The following is a 17829-nucleotide window of genomic DNA, read 5'->3' on the forward strand; positions in this document are numbered from 1 at the left end:
CACTTCACCTGTGTTCTGAGTTGCACGGCATCGGGAGAAAAGCTTCCACCGATGGTGATTTTTAAACGCACGACGATACCAAAAGAAAAATTCCCTACAGGAATTGTTGTGAAAGTCAACAAGAAAGGATGGATGACGGAAAGCCTAATGCATGAATGGCATACGGAGTGCTACGGCAAGCGACCGGGAGGATTCTTTCACAGGAACAAGGCATTGCTCGTTTTGGACAGCATGAGGGCCCACATAACAGATTCTGTGAAAGAAGCCATCAAGAGGACAAACTCAATTCCAGCTGTGATTCCTGGGGGCACAACAAAGTATTTACAGCCACTCGACATCAGTTTAAATCGTGCATTTAAGGTGGCGCTTCGTGTTCAGTGGGAGGCTTGGATGACAAGTGGGGAGAAATCCTTCACTAAAACGGGCCGCATGCGAAGAGCAACTTATGGTCAAGTCTGCCAGTGGGTCCTGACAGCGTGGAGCATTGTTAAAAAATCCACTATCATCAACGGGTTTCGAAAAGCTGGATTGCTGCGTGTTGAAGAGGGCAGCATGAGCTCAGCGGGAAATTTGCCTCCGGATGAAAGTGATGAGAGCGACAATGAAAACAATCCAACATCGGATGAAGCAATTCTGAGGCTATTCAACTCTGACACTGAAGGAGATGACTTCAGTGGTTTCAGTGCACAAGAGGAGGATAGTGACTCTGATCACCTGGGTTGGTGATATCTTGATTACGATCAGTAATAAAATACTTCTTTTTACACATGATTTATTTATTTTTAATGTTTCAAACTGATGATTCTATGTTAATCTTAAGAGCTTAATCGGATTGATTTCGCTCCACAGTGACCAATGACTTTCTTGGTAGGCTATTCTTTACCGCTAATTTTTTATTTTTGTTACAAGCCGTATTTCGTTAAAGCCTGTGTAAAGCTCATTTGTTTCAATGTACCGGTAAGCACCTGCGGCTTATATACGTGTGCGGCTTATTTATGTTCAAAATAAAAAAAAATTTCAAAATCAGTGGGTGCGGCTTATAGTCAGGTGCGCTTTATAGTCCGGAAAGTACGGTAATCATGCAGGTAGATATGATAATGGAAAAGATAAATGTAGAATATCATGAAGTTAAATTTAGAGTAGGACAGGGGAAATAAATCCAAATAACTAAAAAGCAAATTTAGGGGGGTGTCTGTATATTTCTCTTTGCATGGGTGGCACGGTGGTGCAGTGGTTAGCACTGCTGCCTCGTGCGCTGGGGACCGGGTTCGATCCCAGCCCCGGGACGCTGTCTGTGTGGGCATTCCCCCTGTGTCTGCAGGGGTCTCGCCCCCACGGTCCGGGGATGTGCAGGGTAGGAGGATTGGCCACGGTACATTTTCCCTTAATTGGGAAAAAAAGGAATTGGATACTCTTTATTAAAAAAAATGTTTAAATATAAAATAAAAAAAATATATATATTTCTCTTTGCATAGAGTAATCAGCGTATGGAGCAAACTTTGAGATAGAGTAGTGGGATAAAAAAGGCTCCGGAATTATTTACAGTTGGACCCAGCAGTGGGTGGTGGGTGTTATGAATTAAGATGGGTTGACTGGCCTTCCTCATCCGTGATCAGTTGAAAGAAGATTAGAAAAATGTGATGCCTGTCTCTTTTCAGTCTCTTCTCTCAGCTTCAATGCCCTTGGAGCCATTACATTGATGGGCTCTGACTTAAGACTAGTACTGGTGGGCAGCAGGGTGGCGCAGTGGGTTAGCCCTGCTGCCTCACAACGCCGAGGTCCCAGGTTTGACCCCGGCTCTGGTCACTGTCCGTGTGGAGTTTGCGTGGGTTTCGCCCCCACAACCCAAAGATGTGCAGGATAGGTGAATAATTGGCCACGCTAAATTGCCCCTTAATTGGATAAATGAATTGGGTATTCTAAATTTTTTTTTAAAAAAAGACTAGTACTGGTACTGTTATTTTCTCGGGCAATAGTTTACAAAGATTGTTCCTTGTTTTCGTATGTTCTCAAATTTATGCAAACTAATTCCACTGATTTCAGAACCTATGGTGCTGCCAGCTGTGGTACCAGGCGATTCATTAGCAATTCCCTTGCACCTAACATCTTGGCGCCTACAAGCAAGACCAAAGGGACTTGGGCTGTTCTTCTGTAAAACACCCATCCATTGGACCAGTGTGGCAAAAGTAGGGGAGGTGAACAGCAGCAAGCGCGAGTGTCATTCGTCAGACTGTGATGACAGCTGTTCCTACAGGTACCCAATCTGTTCTGCTGTCAGTTGCACCTATTTCTGTAAATTCCCAAGATGTTTTGGGTGTAAGTTTATGATCGAGAATTGTCTAGCATTTTCTGTGCCATCTTCAGAACATGAAACAACACTTAGTCACTGCATATAAAATTCCAGTTCTGAAGAACAGCCTGGTTGAATAACCTATCCACAGAACACCTTTTTTCCTTATTAAAATTCAAAATTAAAGTTGACCAAAATACTTAACATTAGTTGTATCCTTGCCATCGAACAGTCACCAAAATAGAAAGGGGGATTGCTGTATGTTACGGAAGAGCACACTGACTTTGGAATCAAACCGCACTGTTAGGGCAAATTAGAGGGAGCTTTACTATGCATCTAATCTATGCTATACCTGACCTGAACTGCTTAATCAAGCAGTGTAGAGAGAACTTTACTCTGCAGCTCATTCTTGCCTGGAATTTTCCCCTGGAAAACTTTCAAATATTTTAAATCATTGTCATCGCTGTACAAAAATTGGAGCAAATTCAATATTGCCAAAACGCAACAAAAGCACTTCTTATTGTTTATGTAGTTTCTCAATTTTAGTTTATTTAAAATAACAATTGCCGCTTATTTTGTAATTTTTATTTATTTATTTGAAAAGATACAATATTTCTCAAATGAAAGATGCAAAATAAGTTTGGATGAGGGCAGCAATTCAAGCCTATTTGTTCTCATTCTTACAGAAAACCGATCTTACAGATTTCACATTCTTAGGAACCAGCTGTTTTTTCAAAAACTCATGCCCAGGTCTCAACTTCTCATCCTGGCAATGCATTCCGGATGTTTATCACGTTCTGTGCAAAGAAATACTCCCTGACATCAGCCTTAATTTTACATTTCACAATCATGGACCAGTGCTGTCTGTCTTGTTGCCTTGCTTTGATGTACCAGAATTTGTTTCAACCTTGAAGCTTCTGTTTTTGAAACTGGAGCACCAGCTTGTCACATCATTCCTAAAAGTTTATCTGTGCAATGCCAGGGATTAGTCTTCTTGGATTGCCCTTAGGGCCTGAATGTCACGGCTACCAGAATGAATGCAGCACTTCCAGGTCTGGCCTGGCCAAAACGCTGAACAGCTTCAGCACAGACCTCCACTGAACTTTTGGGATTTCAACTTGACCTTGGACTTAAAATCAAATCTTTTGAAGCTTGCAGTAAGTTAGCGATGTTGCAAAGTTCCTCAATTTTCAGAAGTAAAATCAGTAAAAACTAAATCAGAAAACTTACTGTGCTTGGTATTGTCATTAATATCATTCTGTCCTTAAACCCACCCCCTTTAACTCCTTCTCATCCCTAAAACATATCTCTGATCAACACTTTCTAATTCACCTCTTTTGTCACAGCTTCCATCATTGCCTGTTTTTCTACATTAAAAGTTCTGGAGGTTGTTTATTAAAAATGTGGGCATGTTGCTGAAATTTTGAGATATGTTAAAACGTTTTTGTTATTACTTCTAGGTATTGTGTAGCAGTTAAGAAGGAGAACTACCCTGACTACTTGCCCTTGAATTTGATGTCCGGCAATGCTATGCAAGTTTACCGACAGCCAGGCCACACAATCTACTTGCTACCTACCCTTGTCCTGACAAATCTTCTACCCTGTGAGCTTTCCTACTATGTGAAAGGCACCTCCATCAATGGACCATTAAAACAAGGGAAAGATGCTGTGCTGCATGCGGCTGACACATCTCAGAACATTGAGCTAGGTAAGATGTATAATTATTGCATCTTTTTGCGTCTCGCTAACCACAAACGCAGAGGGCATTTTCAATTTGTTAGATAGCAAAATAGGCTGCATCTTATATTTTGCAGAAGCACTGATTTTCATTAATGGTAAGTTGCACAGTTCTTGGCATGCAATGAGAAAATCAAATCAAACAGAAAGGCAGGAAATACACCTCTCTCTCATAAACCGGAGGAGAAACAGTCTATGTTTATAGGTAGAGACCCAAAATATGAAGAAGTGTCTTCCATTCAAACTTTCTCTCATGGAAACAAATGGATTTGTAAGTACGACCCAACAGATCTACAAGAAATGAAACTAACCAGCATGTGTTTTATGCCTGCCTTTGAGTTGCATTCCAGATAGACCCTGTGACAAATGCAAATGATTGATGTCCAGTGTACTGTCAAATGAATGCCATGTCAACTAAATAGATGGATATTTTTCATCTGGCTACCTGATGGCATTTAAAAGCAAGTTTGGTTCAGAGGATAGCTCTTATGTCTGGCTTTGAAGATTTTGTGTTTAAACTCCACAACAGACTTGAACAAATATTCTAGATATATGTGAAAGCTCACTTGGCATTATTCAGAGTGATGTACACTTTCCCTGATGTCTTGGCTATTATTCCTCTCTCAAACAGTAATAATAACAATAGTCGCTTATTGTCACATGTAGACTTCAATGAAGTTACTGTGAAAAGCCCCTAGTCGCCACATTCCGTCGCCTGTTCGGGGAGGCTGGTACGGGAATTAAACCCGCGCTGCTGTCCTTGTTCTGCGTTACAAGCCAGCTATTTAGCCCACTGTGCTAGTACCACTAAAATAAACAAATTGGCTCTTCACCTCAACGATAATTGTGAGATCTTGTATGCATCATGATTACAGCTCTTGTCGACATGAAACGAGTGAGCCTTTTGAAGTAATTCATTGTATGTTGAGCCACGATGATGCACTAGATATATTATTTTTTATATAATCATTTTATGAATGTCATATCCTGAATGTGCAAATAAATTAAAATCAGACACAAATACCAGAAGTTATCTCTAGGAAGGAGAGTGGTGATGTTGTTTGAGCAATTTATTTTAAAAAACTTAAATTAATTTTCAGAGATAATCAAAATGTAAAATAATCCTTCCTGTTTCAAAACACTTTTAAATCACAATTTACTTGTCAGGAATTACACTAGAAAACTTTCCTGTGTGCAAGGAACTCCTAATACCAGCAGGAACCACCAACTATCATGTTCGGATGCGTCTTTATGACACCAAAAAACGCCTGCTGAACCTCAGCATTCGAATCGTGTGCAGAGCAGAGGGCTCCCTGAAGATACTCATTTCTGCACCTTACTGGCTCCTCAACAAGACAGGTTAGGAAAATAATTCGAATTCCAAAGTAAAAATAGGTGCACGCTGTACTGTTGTTTATTTTCAAACCTGCAAGCGGTGCTTGAAAATCAGTGGCCTGAAGAGTTCTGTTTCATTCCCATCTTTCTTCAGGGCTGCCATTAATTTTTCGACAGGACAATGCCAAGGCTGATGCGGCAGGACAGTTCGAGGAGCACGAGCTTGCTCGAAGCCTCAGCCCCCTCCTGTTCAGCTTTACTGACAAGGAGCAACCTAACATGTGAGTAAAGCATGCAAGCACACCCCTGGCTCATCTGATGTACTCGGGTAATGATTGTGAATGTGGATAGTTTGTAAATATGAACAGGATCTGTCCTGCTCAATCATTTTGGTTCGTAGCTGTGATATTTCTGTCTATGTGAAATATGTACGTGTGACTGAATGAATCTGGATGTAGATCTACAAATGGGGCACTGTAGACAGGCCAATGGCTTTGTTCTAAACACCTGTATTTATTCCCTTGTGAAACCAGCCCTCTTGACCTTGTAACCACAACTTTGCAGTTGCAGAGATTTTTACATACCCATTTTCCTCTTTAATTTCTCCTAAAGGTGAAGATTAATGTTGGAATTGAACTCCACAAAACAAATCATTCAGTTCTGGATGCGTGAGCGTCATCCAGCATCACAGCTGCTTTGATTCTGTCCTCAGTCATATGCATGTGTACTTCCAGCAAGAGTTAGCAAATAACCACCAGGCCAATGGTACTTCCCGATGAATATAACAATTTTTTTGTTGGATTTAGCCACATGTGCCCATCCTCCTGCTGCTCCGCCTCCTGGGGTAGACATAAAGCAGAGGCATCTGTAACCAATTTAGGAAAAGTCTTGTCACAAAACTATTTTCTGATCCCTCGGAGGTGATCAGGCAAGCCCCCAGAGTCTCAATTCCTTATTTTTCACCCATAACCTTGCTTCCCTTCCTCTTGATGCATAGCTTTTCAAAAATATATCTTGACATCTCCTTGAACGGCGAGGGCCCAGCCCTCATTAACACCTGGGGAATGCAGTTCTCACAAGTTAGCCGTTCTCAGAGGAAAACAAACTTCTGCAGATCCAATCTCGAGATGAATGGATAGTCTGAGTATTATCTGCACCTTAACCTCAAATAACACGTCAATTTGTATGTTATCAATGCCCTTTATTTTTGAAATCCCGCCTATATCCAGACCAAGGCAGACCAGCAGCACGGTTCAATTCCCGTACCAGCCTCCCCTAACAGGTGGCAGAATGTGGCGACTAGGGGCTTTTCACAGTAACTTCATTTGAAGTCTACTTGTGACAATAAGCGATTTCTTCTATTCAACAATTCCAAACCCATTACACAAAGACCATTTTCATAACTCTGTGAACTTAAACTGGATATCATTCACTTTACCTTTCTCTATACTTTCTCTGGAGCCACAATATCTTCCTTGAGGTTGGAAGAGTTGGGGGGAACCAAAATGGCACATAGTGCTCCAGAAAAGGTCTAACCATAACCTTATACTGTATAACCCTATTATCATGGCCCTTGTTTACACTGAACTATCAAGGTAATGCAACTCAGAACCCAGTTTGCTCCTGAAGTTGTGCTTGAATCTTTTACCATTCCAAACTGACCACTCCCAGTCTGCCGTTTTCCTGTTAATTTTAACCAACTCATGCCATACTATGTATCTAAATTTTGCGCATCTGTATTCCTGAGCGCACAATAATCTACAATAAAGGCAATTCCCAATCTTGGGAGCGCTTCTTGAATTTATCAAATCCAGCTGTAATCTTATTTCCTCCTCCTAGGTTCCTGACATTACCATGTTATTTATCGTTATCTGTGAATCTAACAACCAAGAAATCATCTCCTCCCAGTCTTACTGATCTGAGTGAGTTGATTTAGTTTTATGTTCTCTCTGATCCCTGTAGGTGTACCATGCGGGCTGGGAAGGGGATCCATCCAGATGCCGTTCCTGGTTGGTGTCAGGAATTCTCCCCAGATGGAGGCAGTGGTGTACGAGCAGTGAAAGTGATCCAGCATGGGAACAGGCCAGGACTCATTTACAGTATCGGTGAGAGTAAATAAATGCTTTTGTGACCTAAAGGGAAATCTAAGGGTTGAGGAGGCAAAGCAGAGCATACTGGTTATGCTTTAAGTAACAGATTTGGCAACTGCAATGGAACTTGTGTAGCAATTATTACTTTAGGTTACGTGTTACATTGCTTTCATTTTTGTACCTCAGGAATTGATATCAGGAAAGGTAGAGGACGCTACAGAGATACCAATATAGTGACCTTTGCACCGCGATACTTACTAGACAACAAATCCTCGCACAAATTGGCCTTCGCACAACGAGAATTCGCCAGAGGCCAGGTGGGGATGTTAATCTAATTTTAAAATGAAGTGTTTTGCTAAACACAATGAAAACCTGTAACTTCAAGGGACAATATCAGATGAACATTAAACTCACTTATTGAACCCCTGGATTAAGCCATTTATTAAAGTAGTAGAGAGAGGAATTTGATGGTGCTTGAAACACTTGTACAATTGCTTTAAATAGCAACATGAATAACCTGAGCAGATACCAGGCAGTGAATGTTGGAACAGTTAATGTAATATGATCAGCTTATTCCATTTGTGTTGCACATCGTTAGTGGCTTTAATTAGTCTTCAGTTGACCCATCTGTTATTATTGGACTGCGTTTGATTTCTTCGAAAGCAATAATCCTTGTATGGATATTGCACATTAAATGCTGTCCAGTTTTCTCTTTCAAACTGTTGGTATGTATGCCTCTGTTAGCACAAGAAAGGTATAGAGAAGGTCATTCAACTCATTTTAGTTTATTCATTAGGAAAGATGCTGTAGGCCTGTTATCATATCATTCAGCTGCTGCTTAAGTAACTTTGGTTTTCGCCTCCACCACCTTTTTCGAAAAGTCAATTTCACTCTGTGTTAACAGGCACTTTCTGACATTAGTCTGAAATCTGCCTTTTGAACTTGTGTCACTTTGCTTTACCATTGCAGTTTAGCTTGAAGCAGTGTTCTGCATTTATCTTTTTCTATACGGGTTTTTCATCTTATTTATGTACCTGTATATTTATATACCACCTGGTCACCTCTTTTCATGTTTGAAAAGTCTGGGTTTCTCAACTTTTCTCCTAACTAGATCTTCATTCTGCTAAATATCACTGTTGTGACTCTGAGTGTTAATGTATCTCATTTGATAGCTCTCTGACCTTTGAGTTGTTGCCAAGCCCCTTTCTAAGCTTCAAATATATAGAGGCCTACATTTCGGTGAGATACTAATTCATCCTTCGGGATACTGTCTTTTGGATTAACCGAAGCACTGTCTGCATTCCCAACTGGATGTAAAATGTGCCTTGCTCTCTATCTCTCTCTCTCTCTCTCTCTCTCTCTCTCTCTCTGTCTCTCTGTCTCTCTCTCTCTCTTTCTTTCTCTCTCTCTTCTCCCCCCCCCCCCCCCCCCCCCCACCAGTGTCCTGATCAATCCTGCAGCCAACACTCGCAATTTAATTATTCAATCATCTTATTTGCTGTTTGTTCTTGCTGTGTGCGAATTGGATTCGATGTGTGTATAAACCAACAATAACTGCACTTCAAGAGTATTTAATTGGATTTGAAGCATTTTGGGATATCCTCAGCGCAACCACTTGTATTTATGTAGCACCTTTAACGTAGTAAAATTTCCCATGGTGATTCACAGGAGTGATATCAAGCAACATTTAATACTGAACCACGTAGGGCAGATGACCAAAACATTGGTCAAAGAGATAGGTATTAAGGAGCCTCCTGAAGGACACAGTAGAGGAAATGAAACCAAGAGGTTTAGGGAGAGAACTCCAGAGCTTTAGGGCTGAGGCCTCTGAAGATATGGCCACCAATGGTGTAGATTGAAATCAGGGATGTTCAAAAGTGTAGAATTACAGGGCGGCACAGTGGGTTAGCACTGCGGCCTCACGGCACCAAGCTCCCAGGTTCGATCCTGGCTCTGGGTCACTGTCCGTGTGGCGTTTGCACATTCTCTCTGTGTTTGTGTGGGTTTCACCCCCGCAACCCAAAAATGTGCAAGCTAGGTGGATTGGCCATGCTAAATTGCCCCTTAATTGGAAAAAATGAATTGGCTGCTGTCAAATTTATTTTACGAAGGCACAGAATTGGTGGGACAAAGCACAGGAGCAGATTACAGGGATCGGGAGAGGTGAGGCCATGGATGGATTGGAAAACTAGGATGAATGTTTTAAGATTGAGGCCATGACTCACCCCACAAGCAAGGGTGAGTGGGACTTGTTCCGAGTTATGATCTGGACAGAAGGGTTTCGATGACCTCAAGTTTATAAGCTGGGAAACTGCCAAAAGTGCATTAAAATGGTCAAGTCTAGAAGTAGCAAAGGCATGGATGAGGGTTTCAGCAGTAGGTGAGCTGAGGCAGGAGTGGAGTCCTGAATGCTATGGAGATGGAAGCAAGCAGTTGCAGCAGCTGGATAATGGTGGAGGAAGATAGTATGGGCAACCATGCCAAAACTGCAGGCAGGCTAAGAAGGACAAGGTAAAATGTTATGTTGGTGCCTTCCTTCCCCCACCCCTCTTTTGCTTCCTCCCGGCCACTCTTTTGTGTTCTTCTCCCACCCCGGCTCCACCTCTTCTTTGCCCTCACCCTTCTTCCTTTCTGAAACAGTTTGAGGGCTTAAGTCCCTCCCTCGGCTTGTTGACCAAAACCATACACCAGACTCGAGGTGTGACCTGGGCAGTGTTCAGTTTTCTGGCACTTTTTGTACAGTTCACTCATCCACCAGTGTTATAATAATTGTAACATGCTTTCTCAGGGCACTCAAAATCCAGATGGTTACATTTCAACTCTACCTGGTGCCAGCGTTGTATTTCATTGGCCAAGAAATGATTATGATCAGCTATTATGTGTGCGCCTGATGGATGTTGCCAATTGCACTTGGTCAGGTGGCTTCGAGGTGAACAAGAACAACTCCTTCCACATCAACATGAGGTAAGAATAGTATCCTAAAAGAAATGTGATACCAGTTAATGAATCAGAGTCCCTGATAGAAAAGTACAGATTTAATTGGCAATCAATAACTGGGACTTCTGCCATCAGTGGCAGCGTGTGATGTCAGATTTGTTAGGATTCTTCTGGTCACACTTTACAGCAGGAGTGTTGTGCACTTCTTTAGTGGGGAATTTAATCGCCCTTTGGAGCCTCTTAGAGGAGGCAAGAGGAAATGAGACTGAGAATTAGTGAGGGTATTCCAGAGCTGAGGCCATCAATGGTTTAGTGATTAAAATCTGGGGTGATCAAAAGCCCAGAATTGGTGGGACATAGCGCTGGAACAGATTATGGGGAGGGTGATGAAGCTTTGGATTTGAAAATTAAGAGTTTTAAAATTGAGACGTGGCTTAGCTAAGAGCCAATATAGTCCCCCCACACGAAAAGCAAGGGGTGAATGGACCACGGTCAAAAATCTGTAAAATACTAATGTTTGGGAACCTGTTTAGGCTCTCTTGGTGTGTTGGATCTTGTTTGTTTATTTATTTTACTTTTGGGTTAAAACTTTAGATCTACCACCTGTGAACTCGGGATCAGTAACTCCTGATTGAATAATATAAATACTGGGTACTTGCTTACCTCAAGTGTATTTATTACCCTCTTCATTTCATTTATTGTACCCTTTGTTGCAGTACCTTTGAGTCATTTCAAATTTGTGAAGGGACTTCCACCATAATTAGGTATTGCCAAGATCTGCCGTCTACTTTGTTTGGCATTTCCTTTTGTGTTATAACTTGCATTTTTAAATGGATGGTGAACATAAATGTGTTGATTTCTGATTGGAAAAAGAACGTTGGAAATAAATTGTTGCACGCACAACAGTTGAGTAGAAGAGTCTTTTCAGTCCTATGACCTTTGCTGTACAGGGGTTTCCCCCTCCATCTTTGGAGATAATTTTCTCAATCTCCTTTTCAAAAAAGAACAAAAATTAACATTTTCTGGCACTTGTGGTTACAAGACCAACAGCACAAGTTGGGATTTTTTTTAACCATTTACTGTATTTTCTGTAAAGCTTTCAACACCGGTTAATAGTTTTTTTTCAAGTACTGTTACCCTGTAAACATTATTTATACTCCAGTCATTGTGATGAAACTGTGACATAATTACAAGCCTGAATAAAAAGTCTAATGTGCAAAAAAAAAAGCAGAAGGGCTATTGATACTACATTTATGCAGGTGCTCTACTCCGAGCTCCGCAATGGCAAGCAATCACTAGGAGGGCAGAGGAAAGGCTACAAGGACACTCTGAAAGCATCCCTAAATAAATGCAACACCCCATCGACACTTGGGAATCACTTTCCTTAGAATGCACAGACTGGCGGGAAAGCAAGGGTGCCAGTCACCTCGAGCGTCATAGGGTGGAGCGTGCAGATGCCAAGCGTAAACCGGGGAAGGGGAGTGCAGAGTCCAGAGTGTCCCACCCTCCTCATCAAACACCACCTGCCAAACCTGTGGCAGTGGTTTGGACTATTCAACCACCCCAGAGTGGAAGCAAGCATCCTTGACGCTGAGGGACTGCCCAAGAAAGCAAGCGATGCATGTTGGCAAGCATTGGACTCCTTATCCTGTTGGCATTGTGGCTAAATGTATTGTGGCTGCGTGCGGACACAAATTTGATGTCTGACGTACGTTGTGCTATTTGATTTTAACCACAGTGACAAATGTGGTACATTTGGTTTCAAGATCCCTAAACTAGGCAATGGAAAATTGGCTGTGATTCCCCTTCCTGAGTCTAATATGAAATTCCTGAGGAAAACTTGTGCCTATGAGAAAACAAAATCAGGGTTAACCTCATGACTAAATATCCTATCTGCTCCCACTGTGTGTGAAAAACATATATGTGGACAAAATACTTCAGGACCTCCCTCCCAAGGAAGAATTTCAGACTGAACCGCCCTATGAAACGCAGAAAAAAAAAAATCAGAGGACTAAAGCAAAATACAGTGGATGCTGGGAATCTCAAATAAAAACAGAAAATACTGCAAGTCCTCAGCAGGTTCGACAGTATCTCTGCACACAGAAGCTGTCTGTCTTGTCGAAAATCAGTGTGTGTTTTTTTAACAAGATCGCTGAGTTCACAGGAGTTGGATCTAACAATGCAATTAGTCACAAAGACCTGATGTTGATTTCAAGTTGTACACATTGCCTGTCCTCATTCCTTGTTGTTTCATACTGTGTAACAAGCTGGCACAAAGGACTTTCTGACCTAACAATTTTTTTGTTGCAGAGATACTCAAGGCAGCTGCCACCTCCTGCGAGTGGAGATCACTCTGAAAGGAGCAACGTACCATATTGCATTCAGTAACTCTGAACAGCTGCCGCCACCGTTCCGCATCGACAACTTTTCAGAAGTAAATCCCCATGGGCTGTTTTTACCACACTTCAATCTACACATCTACAGTACAATTCATGATTTGCAATTGGCCCCTCATAAATCGTGAAGGACAAATCATAAAACTAATTACAAATAACTTAACTTATCTGTATGTAGTCACCACAAATAGGAGATGACTCATTCTGCAGACGTGTCACCTGTTTGACATGCTAAGACTTGTACAAAGTTCTGGTTATACCTAAGAACAAGTCAATCTTAAGACTTTTGCATTTTGCTGGAGGATTTTCCGCCTCCAGAATAGATCTGATGGATACAGGAAACAGGACATGGAAAGTATTTAATTTTTAAAAATTAAGAGAAGTCAGATTAAGGTGGCCAGGCAATTGAACTAAATATAAAAGAAAATAGTGAGCCAAGAAAACACAGAAAATTGTGTTATGAGCACTGGATTAATATAAAAGTGCTGAAACTATCTTGGACATTCAAGTCAATTGTTGACCGTGTTTGTTTCTTTGCCATAATATGTGACTGAAATCAGAGGCATCGGTTTAAACTAGGTAGTTCAATGTATTGGAACCGAACACGCCAATTGGTAGAAGGTGATTTTTGTATTGTGACCATGTAGAGTCCGAAGGTCAGATAACCATAAATTTACAATACTTCCATTGTTGTGCTTCAACCTCTGATTGATGTTTGTTCATGACAACTTAGAAATTCCTACAGAGAGCTATTCCTGCCATTTAGCAAATACAAGGAGCTTTAGGGAACCTAATGTTATACCAATGAAGTGGAGTAGCAAAATATATATTCAGCCTTCACAGCAAACTCCTGATCTCTCCTCTTTCTCTTTTGTATCAGGTTGCAATCATTTTCAATCAACATGGGGTGGTAGAGCCAAGACTAAAGACAGAGGTAAAACCAGGTACCTCACTGAATTATGCCTGGGACGAGCCTGTCCTTCAGCAGTTCATCACGCTAACAGTGAAAGGGGCAGGCTCATCAGAAATTACCTGTGATATGAATGATTTCAAAGAGTCTAAACAGCTTTACTATGAAAATTTCATCTACATTGCTGCCACATACACCTTCTCTGGGTAGGCTTCAGATTTCTTGGAATTAAACTTGCTGTCAGCTTTTTAATGTATTCTGTTGGTTTTCAATAATTGGTTGCAACTTCAGGCGCCATGAATCATTGTTTTGGTGCTTTCAAAAGATATTCTCAACTGGAAGAAATGTATTGTTTCTATATAATTGTCTGTAATTATGTAAATTTCAAGATTAGAGTTCTAGAGGAACCAAGGAAATATCCAACCTTTAAGTGTAATGCAGGCAACAATGTTACATAGCAGCTCACCAGTTAGTTCCAGAACTGTATTTAAAATTGTTTTCTTAGTGTGTTAAGGTAGTTGGTCAGAGGGAAGGGTGGAACTGGTAGTCAGAGGGAGGTGTGTAGTCAAGGTAGATCGAGGGAAGGTCTTTGCTGGGGAAGAAATCTACATACATTTTATTTGGAAATGTTAACATTTTAATGACTCCTGTATTGTCCCTCAGTTTTTTTCCCATGCCAACATCAACTGATCTGGTAAACAATGTGTTTGTGGTCTTGTATACTGCACTGGACGTTTACATGTTTGACCACATAACGCAGTAGCTTCCAGGGAGAAGCCAGGTATCTCTGGCACAAGAAAGCAGAAAACCTCAAATGGAACTTCGAAAATAGTGAAGACAGCTGACTGGGACGAAGTTTCCTACCTTCTCCTTAACCAATTGATGGGACTATTTAAGAATTTGAAGGGAAATAAAATAACTAGCCCATTGTAAAGTTAATGCTGCCCAGTTCTGGAAGAAAGAAGGGAAGCAAGTAGCTCAAAGAGGTCAGAATGTACTCCATAAACATTTTAAAATAAGAGAGCAACTTACACATATATTCTGCACAAAATGTGCCGATTTAAATAACCTAATTGCAGTGGAATTCAGTACTTCGAGGGAGAAAGGGATACATTTCCAACGTTGTGCTCCTGACAGGGAACCTTGTACACTGATGGTACATATTGTAAATTTAAGTGTACAGTACACACTATTTTCTGAACATTCAATTAAATAGGCAGGAAATGATTTTCTGCATGCTCAGACTTCCAGACTGTGTTGCCAATTGGCAAGCTCCCCAGCAGGGAGTGTGAAAACTAAAAAGTCCCTCTGAATCTCCTCTTCTGGATATGAGGATGTCACTTAAATACTGAATAATTAAAACATGAATAGTAATTTATAACAGTATTTATAATAGTTCTGATACTTTAGGTGGTTTCTGGTGTTCTAATTAGTTTTGCATTACAACAAAAATAATGTAAACTTCTGGGCCCAGCCTGTGTCCACTTGTCCGGCTCGCTTCGCAGCTATTTAACAGCCAGTGAGCCATTAATTGACTTGCGGCGGGCCATACAACCTCATCAGGGAGGAAATCCTACCTCTGAGAGCTGCCAACTCCCTCGTCCTAACCGCATCACTGGGAGCAGTGGCCACAATAAGTCCAGGGTTTTGCCGGGGTCAGACTGGTAGGACCCAGCAAAGTGGATAAAGGGGAGTTGTCTGAAAGAAAGTACTTCCTTTCCTCCCACAACCACTGGATGAAACATGGCGGGCTGGATACTTGATGACAGTCACTCCACCATGGGTACAATTCCAGCAACAGGAGGACAAGGTTGTTAAATGGATATTACTTGGACTCTAATGGGTTTCAGTTAGCTTTTGGGCTACCCAGCACCTCCTTTGCTGCTGGTAAGCTTGCAGAAGGGGCATGTAGGCAGCAGGAGCTGCGCATCCTGGTCCGGGTGGCAGTAAAATGTTGTCTAGAGACTTGATCACATAATAGGCTGACATTCCGTGCAGTGCCGAAGGAGTACACACTGATGATGCCCTCTTTCACATCAAATGTGATATTTCACATCAAATGTGAGGCTCTGTCAACCCTCTCAAAGATTCATAGAATTATTATGGCACAGGAAGCGATCACTGAGCACATTGCGTACAACTCTAGAGAAATCTAGGCAATCTCATTCCCCCCCCCCCCCCCCAGTAGTCCTGAAGTTTATTTCCCTCATGTGCTCACCCAGTTTCCTTTTGAAACCATTGTCTGCACTTCCACCACCCTTGTAGGCAGCAAGTTCCAGTTCATTACAATTTGCTTAACATTTTTTTTTAAATCTCATACCCAAAGTCTTAAATCTGTGTCCCTCAGTCCTTGTACCATTAGAGAATGGAAGCCACTTTTCATTATAGAATTTATTTCTCTTAACTTGCCATAAACTTGGAAAAAGATCTGGAGTGGGATTCTCTGGTTACCAATGCCGATTTCATAATCGGTGATCGGGCGGAGAATCCCTTTTTACGACCGAACTGGGTGCGGCGCCTGTTTTCGGATACTCCGCTTCCTCCAAGACGGCATCATCGGAGTACACCGCACGACGTTGGTACAGCCTCGGGACGTTACCCGAAGGCCCTCCGCCAACGCTCCGCCCTGTGTCCAGCGCCACCACAGTCGGGGGTGAGCTATGCCGCTGGCCGGGGAGGCTTCGGTGAGGCCGGGGGGGCCTGGTGGGGGTTGGTCCAGGGGAGGCGATGGTGGTCCAGAGGTGCACTATCTGGCAGGTCAGGTACACTCAGGCCGGCGCCATGTTGTACGGCGTGGCTGCTGTCGGTCGTCGCCGTGCACATGCGTGGCTACAGACCCAGCTATTCTCTGGCCGTTTTTGCTGTACACTATTGGCTGCCCCATTTTCTTGTATTAAATCAGTGACTTCACTTTAAAAACACTTGATTAACTGTGGAGCACTCAAAGAGGTGCTGAGGTTGTGAAAGGTGCAATTGAGATGTATGAAACCTGTGATGTTAGCTTTGTGGTTTCTTTAAATTAGGCTCACAGAATCTTCAGGCAGGCCGGTTACTCGAGGTTCCGGAAAGAAAAATGTTAGGTGTGCGGAATTAGTGTTGGATGTTGCACCTAAAACTGGAAGAGTGATACTGAAGAAAAAGGTAAACACTCCAAGTGGTGGAAATGAATATTCTGTCGAGGTTCTTGTTTATCTTTCAGGCTCTCCCGATCTTTATACCAAAGGCCTTTTTTTGGAAAGTGGACACGATCATCTAGGACTTTGTATGGCGGGGAAGGTGCCGAGGGTGGGAGTACCCTGCTACAGAGGCAGCGGGGGGGGGGGGGGGGGGGGGGGGTTGCCCGTGCCGAACTTGCTTCATTATTATTGGACGGTGAATGTGGACAAGGTGCGGTGGTGGTGGGAAGGAGAAGGGGTAGAGTGGGTTAGGATGGAGGAGGAATCTTGTAAGGGGTCTAGTTTGAGGGCTAGGGTGATGGCAGCATTGCTAATGGCTCCGAGTAGGTATTCAGGGAGCCCAGTGGTGCAGTCCACGGTAAAGATATGGAATCAGCTGAGGAGGCATTTTAGAGTGGAAGGTGACGTCGGTGCCAACACTGCTGTGTGAGAATCATGGGTTTGAGCCAGGGGGATGGATAGTGTTTACAGGAGGTGGAGGGAAGCAGGGCTGATCAAGGTGAGGGATTTGTATTTGGAGGAAGGGTTCGCCAGTCTGGTGGAGCTCAGGGAGAGGGTAGAGCTGCTGAGGGGTAGTGAGTTCAGGTATCTGTAGGTTAGGGACTTTGCACAAAAGACCTAGAAGGGGTTCCCTAGGTTGCCGGGATACACCCTGCTGGAGCGACTGCTGCTTCCGGATCTGGAAGGGGAGGGAAAAAATTGGATATATATATAAGTGGCTGGGGGAGCAGGGAGGTGACCGGGTGGTGAAGATCAAGGAGAAATGGGAAGCGAAGTTGGGAATGGAGATCATTTGGGAGTATGGAGTGAGGCACTGCAAAGGGTAAACAGGACCGCCTCTTGTGCAAGGATGAACCTGATACAGTTTAAGGTGGTGCATATGACTCGGGTGAGAATGAGTGGGTTCTTTCAGGGGGTAGCAGATGAGTGTGAGAGGTGTGGGTGGGGGCCAGCGAAT

The 17829-nt window shown here is 42.6% G+C and overlaps 1 protein-coding gene across 1 annotated transcript in view; it reads left to right on the forward strand.

The window, feature by feature from the left end:
• Positions 1-17829, forward strand: part of vps13d (vacuolar protein sorting 13 homolog D) — a 302778-nt gene that overhangs the window by 169727 nt on the left and 115222 nt on the right. The window contains 10 exon segments of the mRNA XM_038821608.1: positions 2044-2254; positions 3751-3998; positions 5195-5386; positions 5517-5643; positions 7325-7467; positions 7639-7769; positions 10241-10416; positions 12700-12823; positions 13666-13901; positions 16719-16836. Coding sequence (XP_038677536.1) covers positions 2044-2254; positions 3751-3998; positions 5195-5386; positions 5517-5643; positions 7325-7467; positions 7639-7769; positions 10241-10416; positions 12700-12823; positions 13666-13901; positions 16719-16836 — 1706 coding nt within the window.

The sequence above is a fragment of the Scyliorhinus canicula genome, chromosome 16 (genome assembly GCF_902713615.1).
Source record: "Scyliorhinus canicula chromosome 16, sScyCan1.1, whole genome shotgun sequence".
In the NCBI taxonomy this organism is placed as follows: Eukaryota; Metazoa; Chordata; class Chondrichthyes; order Carcharhiniformes; family Scyliorhinidae; genus Scyliorhinus; species Scyliorhinus canicula.